Source organism: Lipotes vexillifer, unplaced genomic scaffold, assembly GCF_000442215.2.
Source record: "Lipotes vexillifer unplaced genomic scaffold, Lipotes_vexillifer_v1.1 scaffold426, whole genome shotgun sequence".
Classification (NCBI taxonomy): Eukaryota; Metazoa; Chordata; class Mammalia; order Artiodactyla; family Lipotidae; genus Lipotes; species Lipotes vexillifer.
The window spans coordinates 2,096,598-2,118,057 of NW_006779491.1; the positions used below are offsets into that span (position 1 = coordinate 2,096,598).

Here is a 21,460-nt window from a genome sequence, read left to right on the forward strand (position 1 = left end):
AAAAAACCTAAAAGTCTAAAAGCAAAACAAAACAAAAGGATACGCCAAACAGATTCTCCCTTTTTGTATGCCGGATGCTGCATGAGTCTGAAACACCAATAAACGGAGACTGCATGAGACTCGCCTCCAGCCTCAGTGGGTCCGTACGTGCGTGCGCCGCTGGGGCCCGAGGTACTGCCTCCTTTCGGGCAGAACCTATTGGGTGGTTTGCGCATGCGCCGCCCCGGTGGCCATCTTTACTACGGGCCGAAGCCTATCATTCCGGAGCGCCTATCTGCGCATGTGCAAGCCTTCCCTTGCTTTCCTCTTCCAAGTAGCTCTGACTAAAACTGAGCCTCCCGCGCCATCTCTGTGCGCCTGCGTACTGTGACCGTGCGCAGCCCGGGAGGCGGGTCTTAGCTTCTAGGTGCGTTTGGCAGCTGAGGTGGCGAAACTTCGAGGTTTGGGGAGAGGGTGCCGGATCCAGGTGTAGAGAGGGGAGGTAGCAAGGCGAGAAGAGCGGGTCCGCCCCCTCTCCCGCCTGGAAAGTGGTTTCTGCCGGTCCCTGGGAACACCGGAGTACCGGATCTCGATCCGTGGGGGCGGGGTCCTTGGAGGGGACGGAGCGCCCCCTCTTGGGAACAGGCGGTCTATTCGCAGGGACTGCTGTTGGAGCCTGATTGGTTAGAGAGACATTCCCTAAACCCCTGGGGAGCCCAACCCTTGGGGTTGGGGGATCCCCAGTTCAGTACTCCTGCATCTCCTATCATCGCAGGGCCCCTTCCCTAGTGACATATGTCCCTTGTCCGGGGCCATGGAGACATTGCAGCCACCACGGCGGCGCCTCTGTCTGAAGAAGGGGAAGTGACCTCCGGCCTCCAGGCTCTGGCCGTGGAGGATACCGGAGGCCCCTCTGCTTCGGCCGATCAAGCCGAGGAAGAGGGGGAAGGAGGCCGGGAGGAGGCTGAGCATGAGGGGTCCGGGGCCGAGGAGGTGCAGGGAGAAGCCCCCAGCACTGAGGGGGAAGAGCATGCCAAGGGAGAATCCGAGGACTGGTGCGTGCCCTGCAGCGATGAAGAGGTGGAGCTGCCCGCGGATGGGCAGTCCTGGATGCCACCCCCCTCGGAAATCCAAAGGCTCTATGAACTGCTGGCTGCCCACGGCACCCTGGAGCTACAGGCTGAGATCCTGCCCCGCCGGCCACCCACACCTGAGGCCCAGAGTGAAGAGGAGAGATCCGATGAGGAGCCAGAGACCAAAGAGGAGGAAGAGGAAAAGTGAGGGCACACCCTTACACCTTGTCCTTGAGGCTGCTCCCCTGATGCCGGGAGGAAGCAGGGAGGGGAGGTGGGACCCAGGAGCGTGGGAAGTGGAGGGAGGGAAGAGAGCCGGAGAGGAAGAGCCCGCAGGCTGTGGAGAAGTGGGGGTGTTTGGGGGGGACCACCCTCACCTTTCATTCTCTATCCCCCTGTCCCAGACCGCACATGCCCACAGAATTTGACTTTGATGATGAGCCAATGACACCAAAGGACTCCCTGATTGACCGGAGACGCACCCCAGGTACAGACAAGAGGGGAGAATTGGGGTGGTGGTGAAGGGCCTCTGCTCCCACTTACTCAGAAAGTGACTCCCTAAAAGATGCCTTTGCTTGGTGCCTTGATATCTACAGAACTTGTTTCAGGAGAGAGCATGCCCCCAGTGGTGCCATCCTTCCAGCTTTGGTGGTCCCCTATCTTCCGCAGATAATTCCATCATGCTTCCCATTCCTTTGATCTCAGTGCCCACCAGAAGGCCAAGTCGTTATCATTATTATCTAGATCCACATCCCTGCACTACTGTGTACATCTCCTAATCCGACCCAGTTTCCCATCCCATGTGCATTCCTAGAATTTACCCTCGGAGCCATTCTCTTTTTGTTTGCTTGTTTTTTTTAATAAATTTATTTATTTATTTATTTTTGGCTGCTTTGTGTCTTTGTTGCTGCGCACGGGCTTTCTCTAGTTGCGGCGAGCGGGGGCTACTCTGTTGCGGTGTGCGGGCTTCTCATTGCGGTGGCTTCTCTTGTTGCAGAGCACGGGCTCTAGGCACTCGGGCTTCAGTAGTTGTGGCACGCGGGCTGTAGAGCATACGCTCAGTAGTTGTGGCACACTGTGGCACACGGGCTTAATTGCTCCGCAGCATGTGGGATCTTCCCGGACCAGGGCTCGAACCCATGTCCCCTGCATTGGCAGGCAGATTCTTAACCACTGTGCCACCAGAGAAGTGCCTCCTAGGAGCCAGTGTTGATTTCTCTTTCTTTTACCCTAGCATTCAAGCCAGCAGCAAGTCTTGTTAGCTCTGCCTGCACCCTTATCCAAGCCACCATCTCTCTTGCCTAGATAGTTGTGGTAGCTCCTAACTGGTCTTCCTGTCGCCAGCCTCAGCAGCCAGAGACGGGTTTATGTTTCAAAACATAAATTGCGTCACTTCTCTGTTTTAAATTCTCCAAAGGATTCCATTTCTGGGGGGCGGGGGTGGGGTGGTATATGAATGTGTCAATTGGGAATCCAACCCCGCCCTCCCCCCAGGGCTTCCATGTAAACTAAAAGATCCAAACCCCTTATTGTGACCTGTAGGTCATATCTTTGGCCTTATCTTTCCTGTCTCCCCCAGCTCTACATTTCTCACTGAACAGACCTCCCTGTTCTTGCCCTGGGGCTTTTGCACTTGCTCATCCCCTACCTGGGATGCTCCTCCCCAGTCTTCGTATTTCTAGCCCCTTCTCATAATTCAGATGTTCACTGCCCACCCCATCTGAGGCCCCATCCCTAAACCTCAGAACCTCCAGGACAGGCCTGGAAATCTCTGTTCAGTGAGCTCCCCAAGTGATTAGTAGGATCCAGGTAGGTCTGGTGCACACTGCCTCACTCGCTTCCACATTTCTCTCATTCCCCTTCTCCAGGAAGCTCAGCCCGGAGCCAGAAACGGGAAGCGCGCCTGGACAAGGTCCTCTCAGACATGAAGCGACACAAGAAGCTGGAGGAGCAGATCCTTCTTACTGGCAGGGACCTCTTCAGCCTGGACTCAGAGGATGCCAGCCCCACCAGCCCCCCGCTCCGGTCCTCAGGGAGTAGTCTCTTCCCCCGACAGCGGAAATACTGAGCGCTGCTGCCCTTAGGGTGCAGAGTCTACCTGCTGGGGCCTTGGCCCTTCTTCCCTAACCCAGGCCGCTGGGAAACTTGGGAAGAGGAGAGACACTCCAAGCACCTTGCCAGAAAGAGGACATACGTGTATGTGTTTATGTTTGCTATTGAACATCTCTTTGGAGACCTGGGCTAAATTTTCTGAATCTAAAATAAAAAATACCAAGTTATCTTCTCTTAGAGGAGGGACTGCAGCTGGAACCGAAACAGCTGTGGAGAGGCAAAATTGTATGCACCCAGAGTGGGAAGTTAAAGCCAGGTGGGGTAGAAGTGAACTCGGTCAGCACCTGCCCCCTACCTCGGGCCGAGGACCCTCCCCAGTCTCATGCCAGTGCTGCCAGCTGGCTCTGAGGTGGGAATTCCTGCACTGAGTGAGCTGCAGTGCCTTCAGCTGCAGCAGAAGCAGCCCAGAGGAGAAAAAAACAAAACCAAACAAATGAGAACCAGCTGCAAGGGCCCTTTAAATGCCTAAGCCTCACCCCCTGAGTCTGCCCTGCCCTGCCCAGAAGTCATCTCTAGGGCTGGGTGAAGGGAGTTTCCGGATCTGAGGACTCTGTTGCAGCCAGCCACACTTCTGGATGTGAGTACTTCATACTAGGCCTCAAAGCCCCAAACCAGTTGGTGGGGCCTTGTGTTCTTCAAGACCCTCTCTAGCTCTGTCCTGCCTTCTAGGGCTTGCTTCATCTGGGGCAGGTGGTCTCTGAACCAGAACCGGGAGAAGATGGGTGGAAGCTTATCCTTGGGAGGCTTTGCTTTCCTTGGAGTTTTTTCTGGCTTCTGAAGTAAAGATAGATCAACTTGTCATCTTGCCAACACCCTCACCCCTCCAAATCTCAGGCCTCTCTGACCTTAAGCTCCCCCATCAGCAGTAGGGACAGAGGAAACTTAAGGGGTCCTTTTAGAGTCCCTCCTGGAGTGAGATTGGTCCCTGCTAGACTCCCCCTGGGGACCTGAGCTCTGGCCTGTCCCTTTGAGCTTTTAAAATGTGACTTGCCCCCTTTGAGATTCCTCAACTCTGCAGACATCGAGGCTTTCCTATTACCCCACTCAGGGCTATGCCAGCTGGTAATAGGCTCTGCCACTCAGGGCCTTGCAGATCATTTGAGAAATCATTGGCAGAGTAATCTTAAGGTAGGCTTGATTTCCAGAGGCATGGAGTTTAGTGAGCAAGGCTCTTTTTCTTTCTTTTTCTTTTTGGGACTGGGAAGTGAAAACAGGAAGCTCTCTTGGACCCGCCGTGCTTCTAAGATTCTGGGGATCTTAGCAGCATGGAGGGTTGGGGGATAGTAGTAGAGGCAGGTGTGCCCTGTTTTCTCTGCTCCCTGTCTGGGTGGGCCCCTAGATATTATGGGGAGAAAGGCTGGCTGTCATGGGTGCCAACTGACTGCCAGAAACTTCTGCCTGTTTCCACCCTTGGCACACAGTATACTCTGCCTCCCCTGAGGGTGAGGCTTTCTGGACAGGGCAGCTCTCTAAAGCCATGAGCACGTAGGGGCAGCCACCTTGAATGGCTGGCCCAGGGAAAGCCGGAGAGCTCTAAGGTTACCCTGGCCTCCTTGTTGGGTGCTGCTCTCCTAGGTTACCGAACATACCTTTGAACTGCAGTGGCACTATCTCCTGGAGAGTACCCGGCCCCTCCCAGGTCCTTAAAGAGTCCTTGTTCTAGTTTAGAATCTTATTGCCATTTTTGCCAGAGACCACACTACTTGATTTTGGGGGCTCTGCAGTCACGATACCTGAGGTGGAATTCCAGCTCCGTCCTTTGATCATTGTGTGATCCTGAGCAAATTCCTTAATTTGTAGGTTCTTATGGGGATGAAATGAGTTAATTAAAAGCATTTAACACAATACCTGACACAGATTAAGTTCTTAATAAGTGGGAGCTGTTATGGGGAGGGGGGCACTTGCCAAAGATAGAAATTCCAGAGTCGTTCCTGGAAACCTTAGCCTAGTGCGTCTGGGGTGAGGCCTGGGCATCAATACGACCAGCTGAGTCCTATGATTGGGCGATTTTAGAAAACAGGCGTTCTGAAACCTGGTTCCTGGGTCACTTCCAATCTAGCCAATCTTCACCTTCAATGACTGGCATTAATTGGCAGCATCTGGAGGTAGGATAGAAATAGGACAAGCATCATCCTGAGCTGGCAGAGCTGTTCTGTCCCCAGAAAAAGCTGCTGCTTCCGAAAAGTGGCCCAGTTGGGCTAGAGCTCAGATAAGATTTTCCTAGGAAGAAAAGGTCCTAAAACTTTGCTGCTACTAAAGAAGTGATTTATGTGAAACAAATTCTCAAGAATTTCCACTATAGTCCCCCAAAGCAGGAAATCATTTCCCTAAATTGGGAAGCTGTCCAGTAAAAACAGCATCTCTGCAGTCCCTGAGAAATGTGACTCTTGCATTCTCTAAACAAAGACTAGAATGTTTAAAATCAGTGCAGGGAAACTGCAAAGATGAGTTCCCTGTCTCTGCTGAATTTCCTGTGCATTTTCCTAAACCTAAGTTTGATAGAAGTGATGGTGGCAAGGCTGTCTCCAACCTTTCCTCCAACTTCAGGCCTGCCCAGGCCTTGGGACAAGGGGACTTGAGCTGGCTGGGGGTCTACTTGGACCTGAGGGTGAGGAGCTGGGGGAAAACACATGACATTCCCTGCTTTTGAGGAACAGTTTGCCATCTGGGTTCATCTTTGGTCTTCCTCCTCCAGGCCATCGTTTGTCGTGCTCCTACTGTGTATTAGACATGCTCCAGTCTCTAACCCCTTTAACCCCAGGAAACAGTCACTTTTATTCCCACTCCAGTCTAAGAGAGTAAGGCTTGGAGGCTAGCACGTGGCCCGAGGTCGTGTCGGCAGTGACGGAGCTCAATCTTTGCTATATATTAGAGTCAGTGGAAGAACTTTTCTATATAGCCATGCTAAGACCCCACTCCAGACCAGTTAAATCAATCCCCAGAGATGGGTGGTTTTAAAAGATCTCCAGGTGATTCTGATGTACAGCCAGGCAGGGTTGAGAGGCTGTTATAAACCAGAGCTGCTCATAGTTTAATGTATGCCCAAATCACTGGGGATCTAGTTAAAATGCTGACTAATTCAGCAGCTCTGGGGTCGGGGGAACCCAAGATTCTGCATTATTAACAGGCTTCCAGGTGACGCTGATACTGCAGACCTATACCCAGTGTGGCTGGTCGCCTGGGCATCTGCTGTTTAAGATTCACTGTCAGCCACTCACAATTGACACTGAAAATCTGATACGTAATGATATGACTCATTCATTAATTAAATTTTGCTCTAGCAAATTTACTCTGGAGCCAGAACAGGGCAAGAATTGCCTCTTCACTAGAGGATGAAGCCAGCTTCTTCTCACAGGCTGTTTTGTTCTCTGTTCATCCCTCCCTTCTTGGTGTGTGGGGTGCAGTGGGGGAGCCACTGGTCTCTGAGAGTTTGGGTAAAAGTTGACTGGTTCTGGCAGGAGCCTCATGACACATGAGGATCAGTGTGATCAGGCAAGGTTGGACAGGTTACCAGAGAGCAGACTACGGGGCAGATCTTGGAAGCAGACACTGAAGGGAGGTGTCGGTGAATTTAGGGAGTTGGGGCCAAACTCGGGGCGGGGCGGGACCTTCCAAAGGTCAACATGATCCTTAGCCGTTGTCTTTTGAGGGCCCTGGTACGTTGGAAGTGAAATGCTCTAACTGTACACGTTATCTGGTAAACCACGGAAGTCTAAATATGAGACACAAACATGCTGCCTGAGTCGGGTGGTCTCCCTGGTCTGAGAGGCCTCTAGTGAGGCTCACTTCTGGGGATGGCAAGATTGAAAATGCAAAACCTGTTCTTGCGTGAACTTAGCAGGTGAACTTACATGGAAGGCACAGCTTTAGGGCTTGGTAGGTGGGTGATCAGGGAGGTGAGACAGGGTCCTGGTACTGAAACAAGGGTAGTTGGCAAGGGCATGGCCTCGGAATAAGGCAGGAGCCTAGCCTGATTAGCTTTAGGGATGACTCTCAGCTGAGTCAGTGAGCTGGGCGAAGCTCTCGGCCCCCCTGACTGGGCCCAGCTGGGGTGACAGATGGTCGAGAGGCCTCAGCTGTAGGGGGTGAGGGATCGTCCAAAGGAGCCATTGGAGGCTGTTCCCAGAGCCTGCTTCCCAGCCTCGTGTGGCCTTCTAGAGTTTAAATCTTCCCTGTGGGGCCACACAGACCCTCCTCTTGCAGCCCTAGCCCTTCCTCTCCCCCATCTGCCTTCCTGGCCAGGCTTCCGCCCTGCAGAGAACCAGGAAGAGGCTTCACTGGGCTGTCGGATGCTCCTTTGCTATTCTAGGCCCACAGCTGGGGTGACACAAAAACCTGCCACCTTCCTGATCCGTAAACAAGTGAGGGTTAAGGCCGAGATGCCAGATGGGGTAGGGAGCCTCAGGTGCTAGGTCACATCCCCCAACTGGATAGGGAAGCTGGCCCTCAGCTGTAAGCCACACACATAGTGCTGCTAAGAGCCAGTCTCTGTTCCAAGTGCTTTATGATTAACTCAGTCCTCATACGTTGGGTTGATGACCTGTCCATCCCCAGTTCACAGGCCAGGAAACGGGTATAGGGAGGGCAAGGGACTTGTCCGAGATCACCCATCCAGTAAGGGTTAGAACCAAGATCCAGGCAGTCCTAGCCCCGGGGTGGGGGTGGGGTGCTCTTGGGGGGCCCTCTTCTGGGGAATGGAAGCACAGCTGAGCAGGATGGGCAGTAGAGCGGAAGGAAAGCCAAGGTCCAGGTAAGAGTGGGGAGAACAGAAAGCAGAAAAGTAGCACCTGGATTTTCAAACACTCCCTGAAATCAACAGAAGAGGGAGCTCTGATATTAGAAAAGTTAAGGGAAATTAACTTGACAAACAGGCAACAGAAAAGTATCAAGGTCAAATCCCGTACAAAGTTGCAAGAAAAAGAATGAGGAGCAGAATAATATCCCCCTGACGTAGAAAGAGTACCAAGAAAACAGATCAAAACTGTAACCTCTCTGAAAATGAGGTAAGACATTAGGAAACAATACCAGGCAAAGCAGCAAATCAGAATTGTAAATAAGCCCAGATAGTCTGGCTGAATCCATGCCCCTAACCATTGTACTGCACTGCCACTGGAGAGAAACAGGACCAGGCATTCCATTGGGATTCTCATCCTGATGGTACCACCAGCTTGCTGTGTGGCCTTGAATGACTCATTGTCCCTACCTGGGACTCAACTAATTAGAGCCACACTGTCCAACATGGGATCAACCAGCCACATTTGACTACTTGAATTAAAATTAAACACGAGCTCCCGAGCGGTCTTGAGATCACACCCGGCTTCTCAGCCTTAACCTGCGTGCCGCCATCACCGTTATGCTAGGCACTGCTGCCTGCCGCTGCGCTGCTCGGTAGCAGCAGTCAGTCTCCCGGACCAGCCCCCTGGGTCCCGCCGCTGTTACCCAGTCAATTCGCTGCTACTCCCATGGGTCACATGAGACAGATGGAGGAGTTTGCTGCTCGCTGGGTGACATACTTCAATAAGCCAGATATTGATGCTTGGGAATTGCGTAAAGGGATGAACACGATTGTTGGCTATGATCTGGTTCCAGAGCCCAAAATCATTGATGTTGCTTTGCAGGCATGCAGACGCTTAAATGATTTTGCTAGTGCAGTTCGCATCCTAGAGGTTGTTAAGGACAAAGCAGAGCCTCATAAGGAAATCTACCCCTATGTCATCCAGGAACTTAGACCAACTTTAAAAGAACTGAAAATCTCCACTCCAGAGGAACGGGGCCTTGACAAAGTATAAACCCCATGGATGGGATTCCCGAGAATTTGTTGATAGGACTACTTGATTGTAAACAAGCACCTGGAAATATTGATGATAACATATTACCTTACTTGAACAAGTTTTCCTTCAAGTACCAAACCATGTAACATAACTTGGACTTTAATAAAAAGGAAATGAGTTTGAACTGAAAAAAAATTAATTAATTAAAATTTTAGTTCCTCAGTGACACTGTCCACATTTCAGGAGTTTGATAGCTGCATGTGGTCAGTCCAAAGGCAGCACAGATTAAGAATCTTTCCATTATTGTAGAAAGTCCTTTTGGATGATGCTGAGTTGGAAGGTTTTAGAGAGGAGCCACACAGGTGATGTGAGTGCATCAGCACCAGGGGTAACACAACTGGGAGTGGTGGGGACTGTGGTTAAGCAGGAAAGCTTGTGGCCCGTCTAAAGGGCTCAGCTGCTATGTGGCTCTCGTCAGTTTGCCACGTGGGAATGTAAGGCCTGGCTCCTCGTTCTTCAAGAGAAGCAGGAATCGAAAGTTTGTGGTAACTCACAATTTCTAAACAAAAGAAATTTTACAGATTGTGTGGATCAAGTAAAACTCTTGGGCCTTGATTCTGTAATTTTGTGGCTGCAGCCTCTTTTTCCTGTGCCAAGCCACTCCCCCTTCCTCCTTCTCACTTCACATTTGTCACCCAGTTTGGAAGCTGGATGGATGGTGGACTAGATGGGGTACCACTCCTTTTTGGTGGTGGCTTCAAAAATGTTGGACCGGGACTTCCCTGGCGGTCCAGTGGTTAAGACTCTGCACTTCCAATGCAGGCGTGGCCAAAAAATTTTTTTTAAAAGTTGGACCAAAGTCTCGGAGGGCAAGGCTTTGAATCACTTAGTAAACTTGGTTCCCTTTGTGTGACTCCAGGGGACATGTCCAAAGTCTAAGACATGCTGGAGGCAGGGATGGGGTTTAAGTAGGTGGTGTGACATTCCTGAACAGGCCAAGCACTGGAGGCAACCACCCAGGATTCAGAAGCAGTTAGGGTGGGGGTGGACAGAATGCAGTACTCATTCACTCGCTTTCTCCTTCACCCACCCCTACTCATGATGGCAGGGAGTCACAGGTGGCAACAGACCACAGAGAACTGGGGAGGAAAGGACTAGAATACTCCGGTGTTTCTTTTTTTTTAATTTTTATTTATTTATTTGTTTTTGGCTCTGTCGGGTCTTCGTTGCTGCGCGTGGGCTTTCTCTAGTTGTGGCGAGCGGGGGCTACTCTTCGCTTTGGTGCATGGGCTTCTCATAGCGGTGGCTTCTCTTGTTGCGGAGCACGGGCTCTAGGCGCGCGGGCCTCAGTAGTAGTGGCTCATGGGCTTAGTTGCTCCGCAGCATGTGGAATCTTCCTGGACCAGAGCTCGAACCCGTGTCCCCTGCATTGGCAGGCAGATTCTTAACCACTGCGCCACCAGGGAAGTCCCCTTTGTGGTGTTTCTAATCCAGCTGATTCTATGGGAGCGTCATTTCCATCAGGGACCCCTTCCTTGAGAGGCAGCCCACATCTAAACAGTTCATCCCAGGATTGCTTAAAGCGCAAGCGGGGAGGGTTGCAAAGATCATGCAAACATTCTTGGGCTGTGGGCTAATGTTTGCATACAGCTGGGGCCCTTGGGATCCCCTGAAATAAAGGAGCCTGCCCCTGGAGGAGCCAGGGAGCTATTCAGAGCCTCTGCCCCCCACCGTGCTGGGGAAGACCCACAGCACCGCCAGAGGCTGACCACCTCTCCCAGCTTGGTGTGCTTCTGCCTCCTACACTATGGGGGTTGGAGATTGGGGAAGTTTTGATCTTAAGCCCCTCCCAGTACTTTAGGAAGCTTGGAGGAGGTAAAGTAGATGGGAATGAGGGAAAGGAGTTGGCAGAGAACCCTGGGCTTCTGTGGTTAACTGCATTAAGCATCTCTTGGCAGGGATGAGGTCTGGATGGGCTGCCCTGGGTGGGAAGAAAGGAACAGATGGGTGTGGGGACAGTGAAGGATGGCATAATCTGAGCCGGAGGAGGAAGGGCCCATTCCCCCAGCGCCAGCCAGTCTTCATGCCCACCTCATCCCAAGCCCCCTGGACTCATCTTTTGTCTTCTCCCCATCTGTCTTTCATACTCTGTGCTGCCCTGGGCTCAGGAGTCACCATGGCAACTGAAGAGTCCATCATCCGCATCCCGCCATACCACTACATCCATGTGCTGGACCAGAACAGCAACGTGTCCCGCGTGGAGGTCGGGCCAAAGACTTACATCCGGCAGGACAATGAGAGGTTGGTGTTGGGACCGGGCTATGTGGGCACCTGGGGCCAAGGAGGACCTGGTAGCCTGGCTGGCATGATCGTCCATCTCCTCCTTCCTGTTCTCTGGCTTGGGTGACAGGAAGCTTTCTTTCCCATTCGCCGCCTCCTTCGGGAATAGGACCGGGGGGTCCCCTGAGTCCTCACACTGCTTCTCACCCTCCAACAGGGTCCTGTTTGCCCCCAAGCACATGGTGACGATCCCCCCACGCCACTACTGCACAGTAACCAACCCGGTGGCCCGGGACGCGCAGAACGCCGTGTTGTTCGACGTCACAGGACAAGTACGGCTCCGCCACGCTGACCTAGAGATCCGGCTGGCCCAAGACCCCTTCCCCCTGTATCCAGGGGAGGTGCTGGAAAAGGTACTTGCTCACCTTCCCTGTACCCACTCTACCTGTCCTGCTACCTTGACCTAGGGCTCAGCACTGCTTTCTGGAGGGAAAACAAATTGGGGCCGTGGGAGGGGGTGGGAGGTGACATTTGCTGGTTCTCACTGGGACAGAATTGACTTGTTGCCCCTCCACTCACCTTCCCCAAACATCCCCTCCCTCTTCACATGCCCAGGTCAGACTTTTGAGAGCTGTTGGCCCATCTCCGGACCTAATCTTCCAGGCTCCAGAGGCTGCCTGAAGCTCCTGGCCAGTCTGACACTAAATGACTTGTGCCAAGAGTAAGCGTTTCATTCTCTCAAACAGTGCCAGATGCCGGTGGGCAGTGACAGCAGTGGTGGACCAGGTGAGGCCCAGGCTCGGGACGCCTGTGGCTGCTCCACAGGAAGCCATCGCAGACCTGTAGTGCCAGCCAGGCCCTCGTCCATGTTGTCCTAAGGCCCTGGGCCGGAGTGAGAGGGCACCCCGCCTTCATTTCTATAACATTTCTTTACCTTCACCTCCTTGCCGTTTTACACTGTTCACTCTGGGCTCCTCTACTAAGCAGTGCTTCTTGATCCTGGAAGCATAAGAGCATGACCCAGGAGCTTTGAGGCATTCCTGTCCACTTAGCTGCAGGCACTTTGGGGAAAATGTGTGTGGAGATACTAAGTGATGAAGAATGATTCGGATGTTAACCCTTAAGGAATCGGGATGAAGGGTGTAAGGGAATTCTTTGTACTATTCTTGCAACTCTTATGAAGTCTCAACCTGTCACAAATTGAAAATCACCCATATCCAGTTTCTGCCTTAGACAAACTAAATCCCTCTATTGGAGGGAACTGTGGGGGGTGGTCTGGCACCAGAATTTTTTTTTCCGGCCACGTGGCATGTGGGATCTTATTTCCCTGACCAGGGATGGAACCGGTGCCCCCTGCAGTGGAAGCATGGAGTCTTAACCACTGGACCGCCAGGGAAAGCACCCCCCCACTTTTTTGGGGGGTGGGCACCAGCATTTAAAAGCTCCCTAGGGTGGAGAGAGCTTTCCTCATCGCTGCCTCTTTAACCTCTGCTTCCCCGGCAGCCCCAGCTCACAGCGGCTTATTCTCAGACCCCACGTGCTCCAGGCCAGGAGGGCAGGGCCTTCCCTTCCTCTGAGCCCAGTGCCACCAAGATGTTCCTTTTCTACCAGACAGTCGGCACTCACCCTCCTTGGAGGCACTGGCCCCTACCCACACCACTTTATTTCCCTTCACTGAGGCGCCACCTGGCTCAGGCCGCCCTTCCCCGGCCCTCCTGGGAGCCTCACTAATGTCCATGCGATAACCCTGTCAACATCTTGGCCTTCTTGACCTCAAGTCTGACCCTCACATCTTCTGCTTCAGTCCTGCCCAGTGCCATGTCCACTCTGGACTGGGTGGTTTATTCCCGCACCTGCCCCACCTCTGAAGTTTTTTTTTTTAGCTAAAATATTTATATTTTTTATTGAAGTAAAGTTGGTCTACAGTGTCGCGTTAGTTTCAGGTGTACAGCACAGTGATTCAGTTATACATACGTTTATATCCATTTTACAGATTCTTCTCCCTTGTAGCTTATTACAAAACGTTGAGTATAGTTCCTTGTGCTATGCAGTAGGTCCTTGTTGCCCCACCTCTGAAATTAAACCCAGCTCCTCCTTAACCATCAGTCTCCCCTTCCTAGTCCTCCTGTGCTGTCATGTTGCCTCCAGGCTTTTGAATCCCACTTTTCTCCTGTCCCTCAGATTCTCTTCCTGGTCTCTCCCTACCCCAGCGGAACCCTGTTGTTTTAACACACGCTGTTCGTGTGCTAGACCTGCACCCAAACCCTGTCCTCGATCGGTATTACCCCCACCTGATCTTTCTGTCCTCTCACTCAGGTAGATCCACCCCAACAGTATAAGTTATATTATAAGTAGCTACTTATATTATAAGTAGCTAGTGGGGTAAGTGGTTCATTCCAGCCCAAGCCCTGCTCATTAATGTTTCCTTCCCAACCAGCTTTCTCTCCTTTCTTTTCCCCCCCTGCATGCCTCTAAATATTGATCATTCTCGGCTCTCTTCCTGTTTTCTGCCCTCTCACTCTCAAACAACTTGGTCACCTACTTAGAAACTGAGGCCATCTGGAAGGATCTGGGTCTGTGTCCCCTTTCCCTCCCTGTGTCTCCTTTCTACCTGTTGGAGCCTCTAGGAGGTTCCCCTCCATCCTTGGACCTAGGAAGACGCATCCTTCTATTTCTTGATCTTATCCCCACCTAGAGCTTCTCTCTCCTGACTTTAACTTCTCTGTTACTGGTGCCTTTCTCTTGGCCAATAAACGTGCTCTGCCTCTTCCATCCTTTTCTGGCCTTGAAGGCTTACTTGTTCACCATTTGCATCTAAAGAATGCATTCATAAGACTGTAAAGTCCTCTCTGACTTCCACCACCAGTATCTGCTCTCCATCCCCAGAGGTATCTACTGTCATCCATTCAGGGTATACACTTCCAGATACGTCTGTGCATCCATGTAAGTGTGTATCCAAAAAAGTATTGGTTATACCTTATTTGCATAAGAGCTAGCACATTGTCACTTGCCAGTGTATTTTGAATGAACTTCTCATCTTGGTGCATAAGTCACTTCTTGTTTAATTGTTTGTAATTCCATATGATAGAGGTTCAGCCCTTCTCCTGAGTTACCATTTAGAATGTGTCCAATTTATAAGGAAAAACAGTGCTGTGGTGAATATCCTTGTGTGTGTGTGTGCCCTTGTGCATGCTAGTTTCTTTTTTTTAATTTTTTTATAAATTTATTTGTTTGTTTTTTATTTTTGGCTGTGTTGGGTCTTCATTGCTGTGCTCAGGCTTTCTCTAGTTGCGGCGAGCGGGGACTACTCTTCATCGTGGTGCTCGGGCTTCTCATTGCGGTGGCTTCTGTTGCAGAGCATGGGCTCTAGGCACGCAGGCCTCAGTAGTTGTGGCACGTGGGCTTCAGTAGTTGTGGCTCATGGGCTCTAGAGCGCAGGCTCAGTAGTTGTGGCGCACGGGCTTAGTTGCTCCGCGGCATGTGGGATCTTCCTGGGCCAGGGCTCGAACCCGTGTCCCCTGCATTGGCAGGCGGATTCTTAACCACTGTGCCACCAGGGAAGCCCTAGTTTCTTTTTTGTTTTAAGAGTAGAAGCTAATAAGAATTTCTGGGTCCCAGGATATGCACACTAAATTTGTATGGGCTTTTATGAATGGCCCTGTCAATCTAATTTTTAGCTATCTGTTTTCTCTTTCCTATTTAGTTTTTTTTTTTAAATTGGGGTATAGTTGCTTTACAATCTTTCCTATTTACTTTGACAACTTGTACCTGATGTTCTCTGTCCTGTTGCCTCACAAGCCCCTGCATCTGGCCCCCCACCTCCGCTGACCCCACTTTGGCAAAACCCCAAGACATCCTAAGTGCAGGCCCAGTAGACTGTCATTCTGTGTCTCACAGACCCTCTCGGCCATGTCCATTGTTGATCTGCCCTCTTACTAAAACTTGTCTGTGTTTTACTCTGTGGATGTCTTTTTTTTCCATCTTCTCCCGGTCCCCTCTGCCTTCAGGTTCTGTCCTGAATATCCTGTGCCTTTTTTTTTTTTTTTCCATGGCCTGATCACTTCATCTGTGTTGAAGACACCCAACTCTATCCCTTAGCTGGGAACTACAGGCTGTGAGTGCCCTAGCTGCCTCTAGGAAGCCCTCTCCTAGATGTCCCACAGTCGCCTCATACTGGCTATATCCAGACCTAACACTTCCCCTTACCCCCAACTCTGTTCTTGTCCCATATTTCCAGTCTCACTTGGTGATACTACTGGACCTAGTCACTCAAGCTGAAAGCCCTTAACAGCGTGCGGGACAAACTGGCAGGAGACAAAGGAGGCAGCCAGGAGACCAGTTAGGAAGATATTTCCATCATCCAGGCGAGACCTGTTGGCAGCTTAGGCGAGGGTGTGGCAGGGATAGATAAAGGCAGACCTGGATTTGCGATGGACAGACAGGAAGTGACGATGGAGTAGATGTGAGAAATGAAAACCGTACTGGACTACATGCTCTTCCCAGAATGCTCACACCTTCCTCCTCCTCCTTCTACACCTTTATGTCAAAAGCCAGCTCTTCCTTTGAGCCCCAGTTCAAATGCTGCTCCTCTGAGGGCCTTTCCTAACTTCTTCACCTGAACTGTGACCTCTTCCCCTTGACCCGGTCCACAGTCTGCTTGGAGGCATTGGTCTGTGTTTGTCTTATCACCCACTGGAACCTCAACTCCACGAAGATGCGGGTATGTCTTGACTCCACCACGACAAGCCGAGCGCCGTGCACATAGAAGATGTCCAGGCGAAGGCTTGCCCGGGCAGTAAATGTCCAGCTCTGCCTCTCCAACCCAGAGTGTGGGCGGTGGATGAAATAGAGTTATCTGAGCTTCTCCTCCCAGAGGGCTACTCTAGTTGGAGTAGGGAGTGGCAGGTAGCCTTTAATAAGGCGGAGGTTCAAATCCTGCTTCTGTTTCTTACTAGTTGTGTGACCTTGATCATGTCTCTTAGCCTCTATGAGCCTCTTTCCTTGCCTTCCTGCTTCCCTCAGATCAAAGATCAAGTGAAATCCTATTTGTAGAAAATATTTGTACAAACCTCTAAAAAAGGTTTGGCAGCTTGTGGCTGGGTCCCCCTTCCTGATGGAAGGAGATGTGATGGCTGGAGTACAATGGCTGTCTTGTGACCATGAGGCAACCTTGAAAACAAAGCCTCATGCTTCAAATGTGCCTGTTATACCTTCCCACCACCTTATACTTCCTGAGAGCCCCAGTGCACACTGGGCCATGAGATACTCGCTCACTCAGCTTCTCAGATGTTTCTCCCACATCTCCCATCAAGCCCTCTACCCAGTTTCCCACCTGGATCTCTAGTGCATAACAAGATCTGAGCACTTCTGCAGAGGAAGGTGTGTCCTTGGCCCGTCAGCAGTGGCAGCCTCTTGCTCTCAACTCCATCTTAGCTCTTCAGACCAGGTGGCTTGGGGGACACACCTACCTAGTACATTCCACTCGGAGTCTTATTTTGGGACATGGAGAGATTGATGCTATGGACTCTGACCTTCATGGTGTCAGGTTTGACTCCAGGGATCAATACCCCGCAACCCCCCTTCTTCCCCTATTAGGACATCACCCCACTGCAGGTGGTTCTGCCCAACACTGCCCTCCATCTTAAGGCGCTGCTGGATTTTGAGGATAAGAACGGAGACAAGGTGGTGGCAGGAGATGAGTGGCTATTTGAAGGACCTGGTAAGTACTTCCTGTCCAGCCGGGTCAGGGTCAGAGGTTTCCTGCCTTCCCATTCTAGTCCTGATATCTTCCGACCTTCAACACTCATCTCATCTTCCCTTCCCAGGCACGTATATCCCCCGGAAGGAGGTGGAGGTTGTGGAGATCATTCAGGCAACAATCATCAAGCAGAACCAGGCCCTGCAGCTAAGGGCCCGCAAGGAATGCTGGGACCGGGAGGGGAAGGAGAGAGTGACAGGTGGGGTCTTGAAGGGATGCTGACGGTGGGTGGGTGGGGTTGGTGGGGGCAGGCCGTGCCTCGACCACAGGGGAAGTGGGGAAGTTTGGGGGTAGCCACTTGTAGCCTGGAGGAAGTGCTTCCCTGGTATCTCTTGCCAGCTGTTCTGGGCTGCCCCCTGCTGCTTCCCCCAACCCCCTTCAGGAGGCTCTTCCCGGATCCTGTGATCACGATCATGCGGACATGGCTTTTCCTTCCCCCCAACCCTTTACCATGAGCTGGGGGCAGCGGCCATGTCTTTCTAGGTCAACAAAGCAGGTGTTCATATACAACTAGCAATTGTGTTTGACAAATGTGATGTATTAAATAAGGTCTTCACAAAGGCTGTGCTTACTGAGCCAGGTGCGGTTCAAATGCTTTACAGATGGCAACTTCTTTAGTCCTCCAACAACCTTGAGGCACCACGACTCCCATTTTCCATATGACATCACTGAGGCCTGGGTTTATGGCCTGGAAGGGCCAGACTGGAACTTTTCCCCCGGCACTCTTGCTTCTCCAGTAGGCTCAATGACCTCTGCAGCTATAATAGAGGCAGTTCTGCCCATTTTAGGGGAAGGAAAAGAGTCGGTCTTGGAGCTTAGAGAAGGCCTAGCAGAGTATTGGAATGTAGCAACTTGGGCACTTGGAAGGGCTTTTTTTTTTTTAATCTTCTGGGGTAGGGATTGGTTTTCCTCTGGCCTCAAAAAAGGAAAACAATGACTCCTGTCAGGCCTTGAGCATAGGGGCAGTGGCATCTCAAAGTGGCCCACAAAGTTCTGCGGGTCCCCTGTTGTCTAGGCTGCAGGAAGGGGCAGCTGGGGAACAGGCTGGGTGACCTTTGACCCTTGCCTCTCTGCCCCTGGCCCAGGAGAAGAATGGCTGGTCCGTTCCGTGGGTGCGTACCTTCCCGCAGTGTTTGAGGAGGTTCTCGATGTGGTGGATGCTGTGATCCTTACGGAAAAGGTTTGTGCTCTGGAGGACCCTGGGTGGGAGACTCTCAGAGTGGCAGAGAACGGTGTCAGAGAATGTGAAAATAAGATCACCTGAGGAGTGTCCTGGGTCACCTGAAAGGGTTTAAGAAGTCTTCTTGGATTGGTAGACACTGTCACTTAGTCCTGGATCATTTAGTGGCCAGTAGGGTTCCCAGATCCCCCGAGGAAGTTAAAGGTGGGTTTATTCAAACCCCCCGACATCTCGCTCTACAGACAGCCCTGCACCTCCGGGCGCGGCAGAACTTCCGAGACTTCAGGGGAGTGGCCCGCTGCTCTGGGGAGGAGTGGCTGGTGACCACGCAGGACACAGACGCCCATGTACCAGATGTCTATGAGGAGGTGATGGGGGTCGTGTCCATCACCACCTTGGGTCCCCACAACTACTGTGTGATTCTCGACCCGGTGGGACCAGATGGCAAGAACCAGCTGGGGCAAAAGCGTGTGGTCAAGGTAAGTGTCTCCACCTCACCCAGAGGTGAAAGGCCTTTGGAGTGGCCTAAGGCCCTTGGACCCCAGTCCCTGCCCTCCTCCCACCCTCGGTACATGTTCTAGAAACACCAAGCTTGTTTTGGCTGCCTCTGTGCACACTTGTCTCTATCCCTTGAGACACTGTCTCATTGATCTTTCTGGCATCCCTGGCCTGAGGTCACATGGCCTCTCTTGTGAGTGCCTCCCTGGCCCCGCACTGTGTCTGTAAACCTGGAAACTCTCTCTAACATTTCACATCCCTCTGTTCTGGAAACTTTGTCATCCTGCGTCAAACAAATCTCTTGGTTTACCCTTCTCCGCATCTACCTCATCCCCTCTCTGAACTATATGTGGGACTAGCAGGGCTGGGCAGACCTTTCCTGTGAAGATCGTAGATGTTTTAGGCTCCGTGAGCCATATGGTCTCTGTTGCAACTACTCAACTCTGCTGTTGTGCCGTGAAAGCAGCGTAGACGGCTTGTAAACGAACCAGTGCCGCTGTGTTCCTGTAACATTTTATTTGCAGAAACAGGAGGTAGAATAAATAGGAACAACCCATCAGTCTATCAGCTGATGAATGGATGAAACATATGATGTATCCATACAGTGGAATATCAGTCAAAAGAATGATAGATAATCTTTCTGGGGTTGAGGGCACTCATGTTCTTGAAATAATTCAAAAATGTAAAAAAATGAAGTTCTAATATGTGCTACAACATATGGACAAACTTGAAAGCATCATGCTAGGCAATAGAAGCCAGACGTGAAAGACCACATATTGTATGATTCCGTTTACATGAAATGTCCAGAATAGGTAAATCCATGCATAGTGGGTGGGGTGGGGCTGGGCAGTAACTGCTACTGTGTATATAGGGTTTCTTTTCAGGACAATAATGTTCTGGGGTTAGGGAGTAGTGATGTTGGGCAGCTCTGGATATACCAAAACAACTGAATTGTATACTTTAAATAGGTGTATTTTATAATATGTGGGTTATATCAAATATATATATACACCTATATGTATTTATATTATATATTAAAAATAGGCAGCAGGCCAGATTTGGCCCAAAGATCAGAGATTACCAACTCTGGACTACACCATCCCAAGGCAACAAAGCATGGGAGAACTAAAGCAATAATAGGTTAATTCTTAACTATTGAGCTTGTGAGAACCCAGACCTTGACAGTTTACAGAACTTTTCAGGGCAGGTTTTTTGTTTGTTTTTTAATTTATTAATGTATTTATTTATGGCTGCATTGGGTCTTTGTTGCTGCATGCGGGCTTCTCATTGCGGTGTCTTCTCTTGGTTGTGGAGCACGGGCTCTAGGCGCACGGGCTTCAGTAGTTGTGGCACGCAGGCTCAGTAGTTGTGGCTCACAGGCTTAGTTGCTCTGCGGCATGTGGAATCTTCCCGGGCCAGGGCTTGAACCCCTGTCCCCTGCATTGGCAGGCGGATTCTTAACCACTGCGCCACCAGGGAAGTCCCAGGGCAGGTTTGACCAGATCTACAGGCATTTGTAGAGTGCCTCACAGTCTAGATAATGATTCGTTGTATGACGTAAGGGTGGGAGGGTGCTTTTGGGGGCTCCTGTCCTCAGCACGAGCCCATGATCACATAGAGCTGAAGGAGGTACCATCAGAGGCACCCACAGCCCTGGGTGGTGACTGCTCCTGACCCGCTTCTCCCCACTAGGGAGAAAAGTCTTTCTTCCTCCAGCCCGGGGAGAAGCTGGAACAAGGCATCCAGAACGTATACGTGCTGTCGGAACAGCAGGGGCTGCTACTGAGGGCCCTGCGGCCCCTGGAGGAGGGGGAGGGCGAGGAGAAGGTCTCCCACCAGGCGGGGGACTGCTGGCTCATCCGTGGGCCCCTGGAGTACGTGCCATCTGCCAAGGTGGAGGTGGTGGAGGAGCGTCAGGCCATCCCGCTGGATGAGAACGAGGGCATCTACGTGCAGGACGTCAAAACCGGAAGGGTAAGAACTGAGGGATGGGCGCCATCGCTGCCATGTGGCCCTGGTGGCAGCTTGGTCTGGGCAAGTGGGTGATGCTGGTGGGGAGATGCATGGTGGGGGTGACAGAAGGCATTCAACAGTGTTGCTAGTAGCATCCAAGCCAGCCGGCTGCTAAATATGAGGGCATTCTCTGGAGTTTTTGCCTTCCCCTTGTCTTAAATATCTAATTTCAAATGTTAGAGCTCTCAAGCAAGAAGATTGAGATTGAGATTGAGAGCTCTCAAGCATGAGATTTTAGGATGGAAATTTAGTCCCCAGTGCAGATCTGGCTTCCAGCATAAAGGTCTGACTGGGATGTGGCCTAGGAACAGTAAGACCTGACCTCCCTCCCATACCCTTTTCCTGGTGGAATCCCTCCTCTCTGCCTCTCACCTAAACCTTGATCTTGGTCAGACCTAGGACCCCATCTCCACCCTCTTTAAGAATCCAACCTACAAGCAGAGCTCAGAATCCTAGGAAATGATAGTGTGTGCTACCTATTTCCTAGGATTGCATCTGTCCCTGGGATGCCCTCCAGGCTGCCCCATGAAGGAAGATTCCAGAAGAAATAATATTGGGAACTTACTATACGCCAAATTCTTGACACTAGACATGTGAGATGTCATTCATTCCTCTACCCTATGAGGTTGCCACTATCAGGTCCATTTTGCACACGGGTGAGAGAGCTGCCTAAGGTGACAGAACTTGCAGAGAGTGAACTTGAACGCAGCCTCCTTCCAGAGACCACATTTAACCACGATGCTGTCCTACCTCCTGGACCAGTTCCGCTTTAGGGATGCTGGGTAGGACTCTTTCC

The 21,460-nt window shown here is 51.4% G+C and overlaps 2 protein-coding genes across 2 annotated transcripts in view; both read left to right on the forward strand.

Moving 5' to 3' along the window:
* Positions 1–73: 73 nt before the first annotated feature.
* On the forward strand, positions 74–3,323 carry PAGR1 (PAXIP1 associated glutamate rich protein 1). The gene is made up of 3 exons (XM_007452746.1): positions 74–1,256; positions 1,457–1,539; positions 2,921–3,323. The coding sequence occupies exons 1-3, from the start codon at positions 775–777 to the stop codon at positions 3,118–3,120; spliced, it is 765 nt and encodes a 254-aa protein (XP_007452808.1). The 5' UTR covers positions 74–774; the 3' UTR covers positions 3,121–3,323.
* Positions 3,324–3,709: 386 nt separating this feature from the next.
* MVP (major vault protein) overlaps positions 3,710–21,460 on the forward strand; it is a 22,853-nt gene continuing 5,102 nt past the window's right edge. The window contains exons 1-8 of the mRNA XM_007452747.1: positions 3,710–3,741; positions 11,104–11,236; positions 11,433–11,628; positions 16,811–16,934; positions 17,041–17,172; positions 18,059–18,153; positions 18,396–18,632; positions 20,344–20,625. Of these exons, the coding sequence (XP_007452809.1) occupies positions 11,112–11,236; positions 11,433–11,628; positions 16,811–16,934; positions 17,041–17,172; positions 18,059–18,153; positions 18,396–18,632; positions 20,344–20,625 (1,191 nt within the window). The 5' untranslated portion in view covers positions 3,710–3,741; positions 11,104–11,111. The remainder of the gene's footprint in view (positions 3,742–11,103; positions 11,237–11,432; positions 11,629–16,810; positions 16,935–17,040; positions 17,173–18,058; positions 18,154–18,395; positions 18,633–20,343; positions 20,626–21,460) is intronic.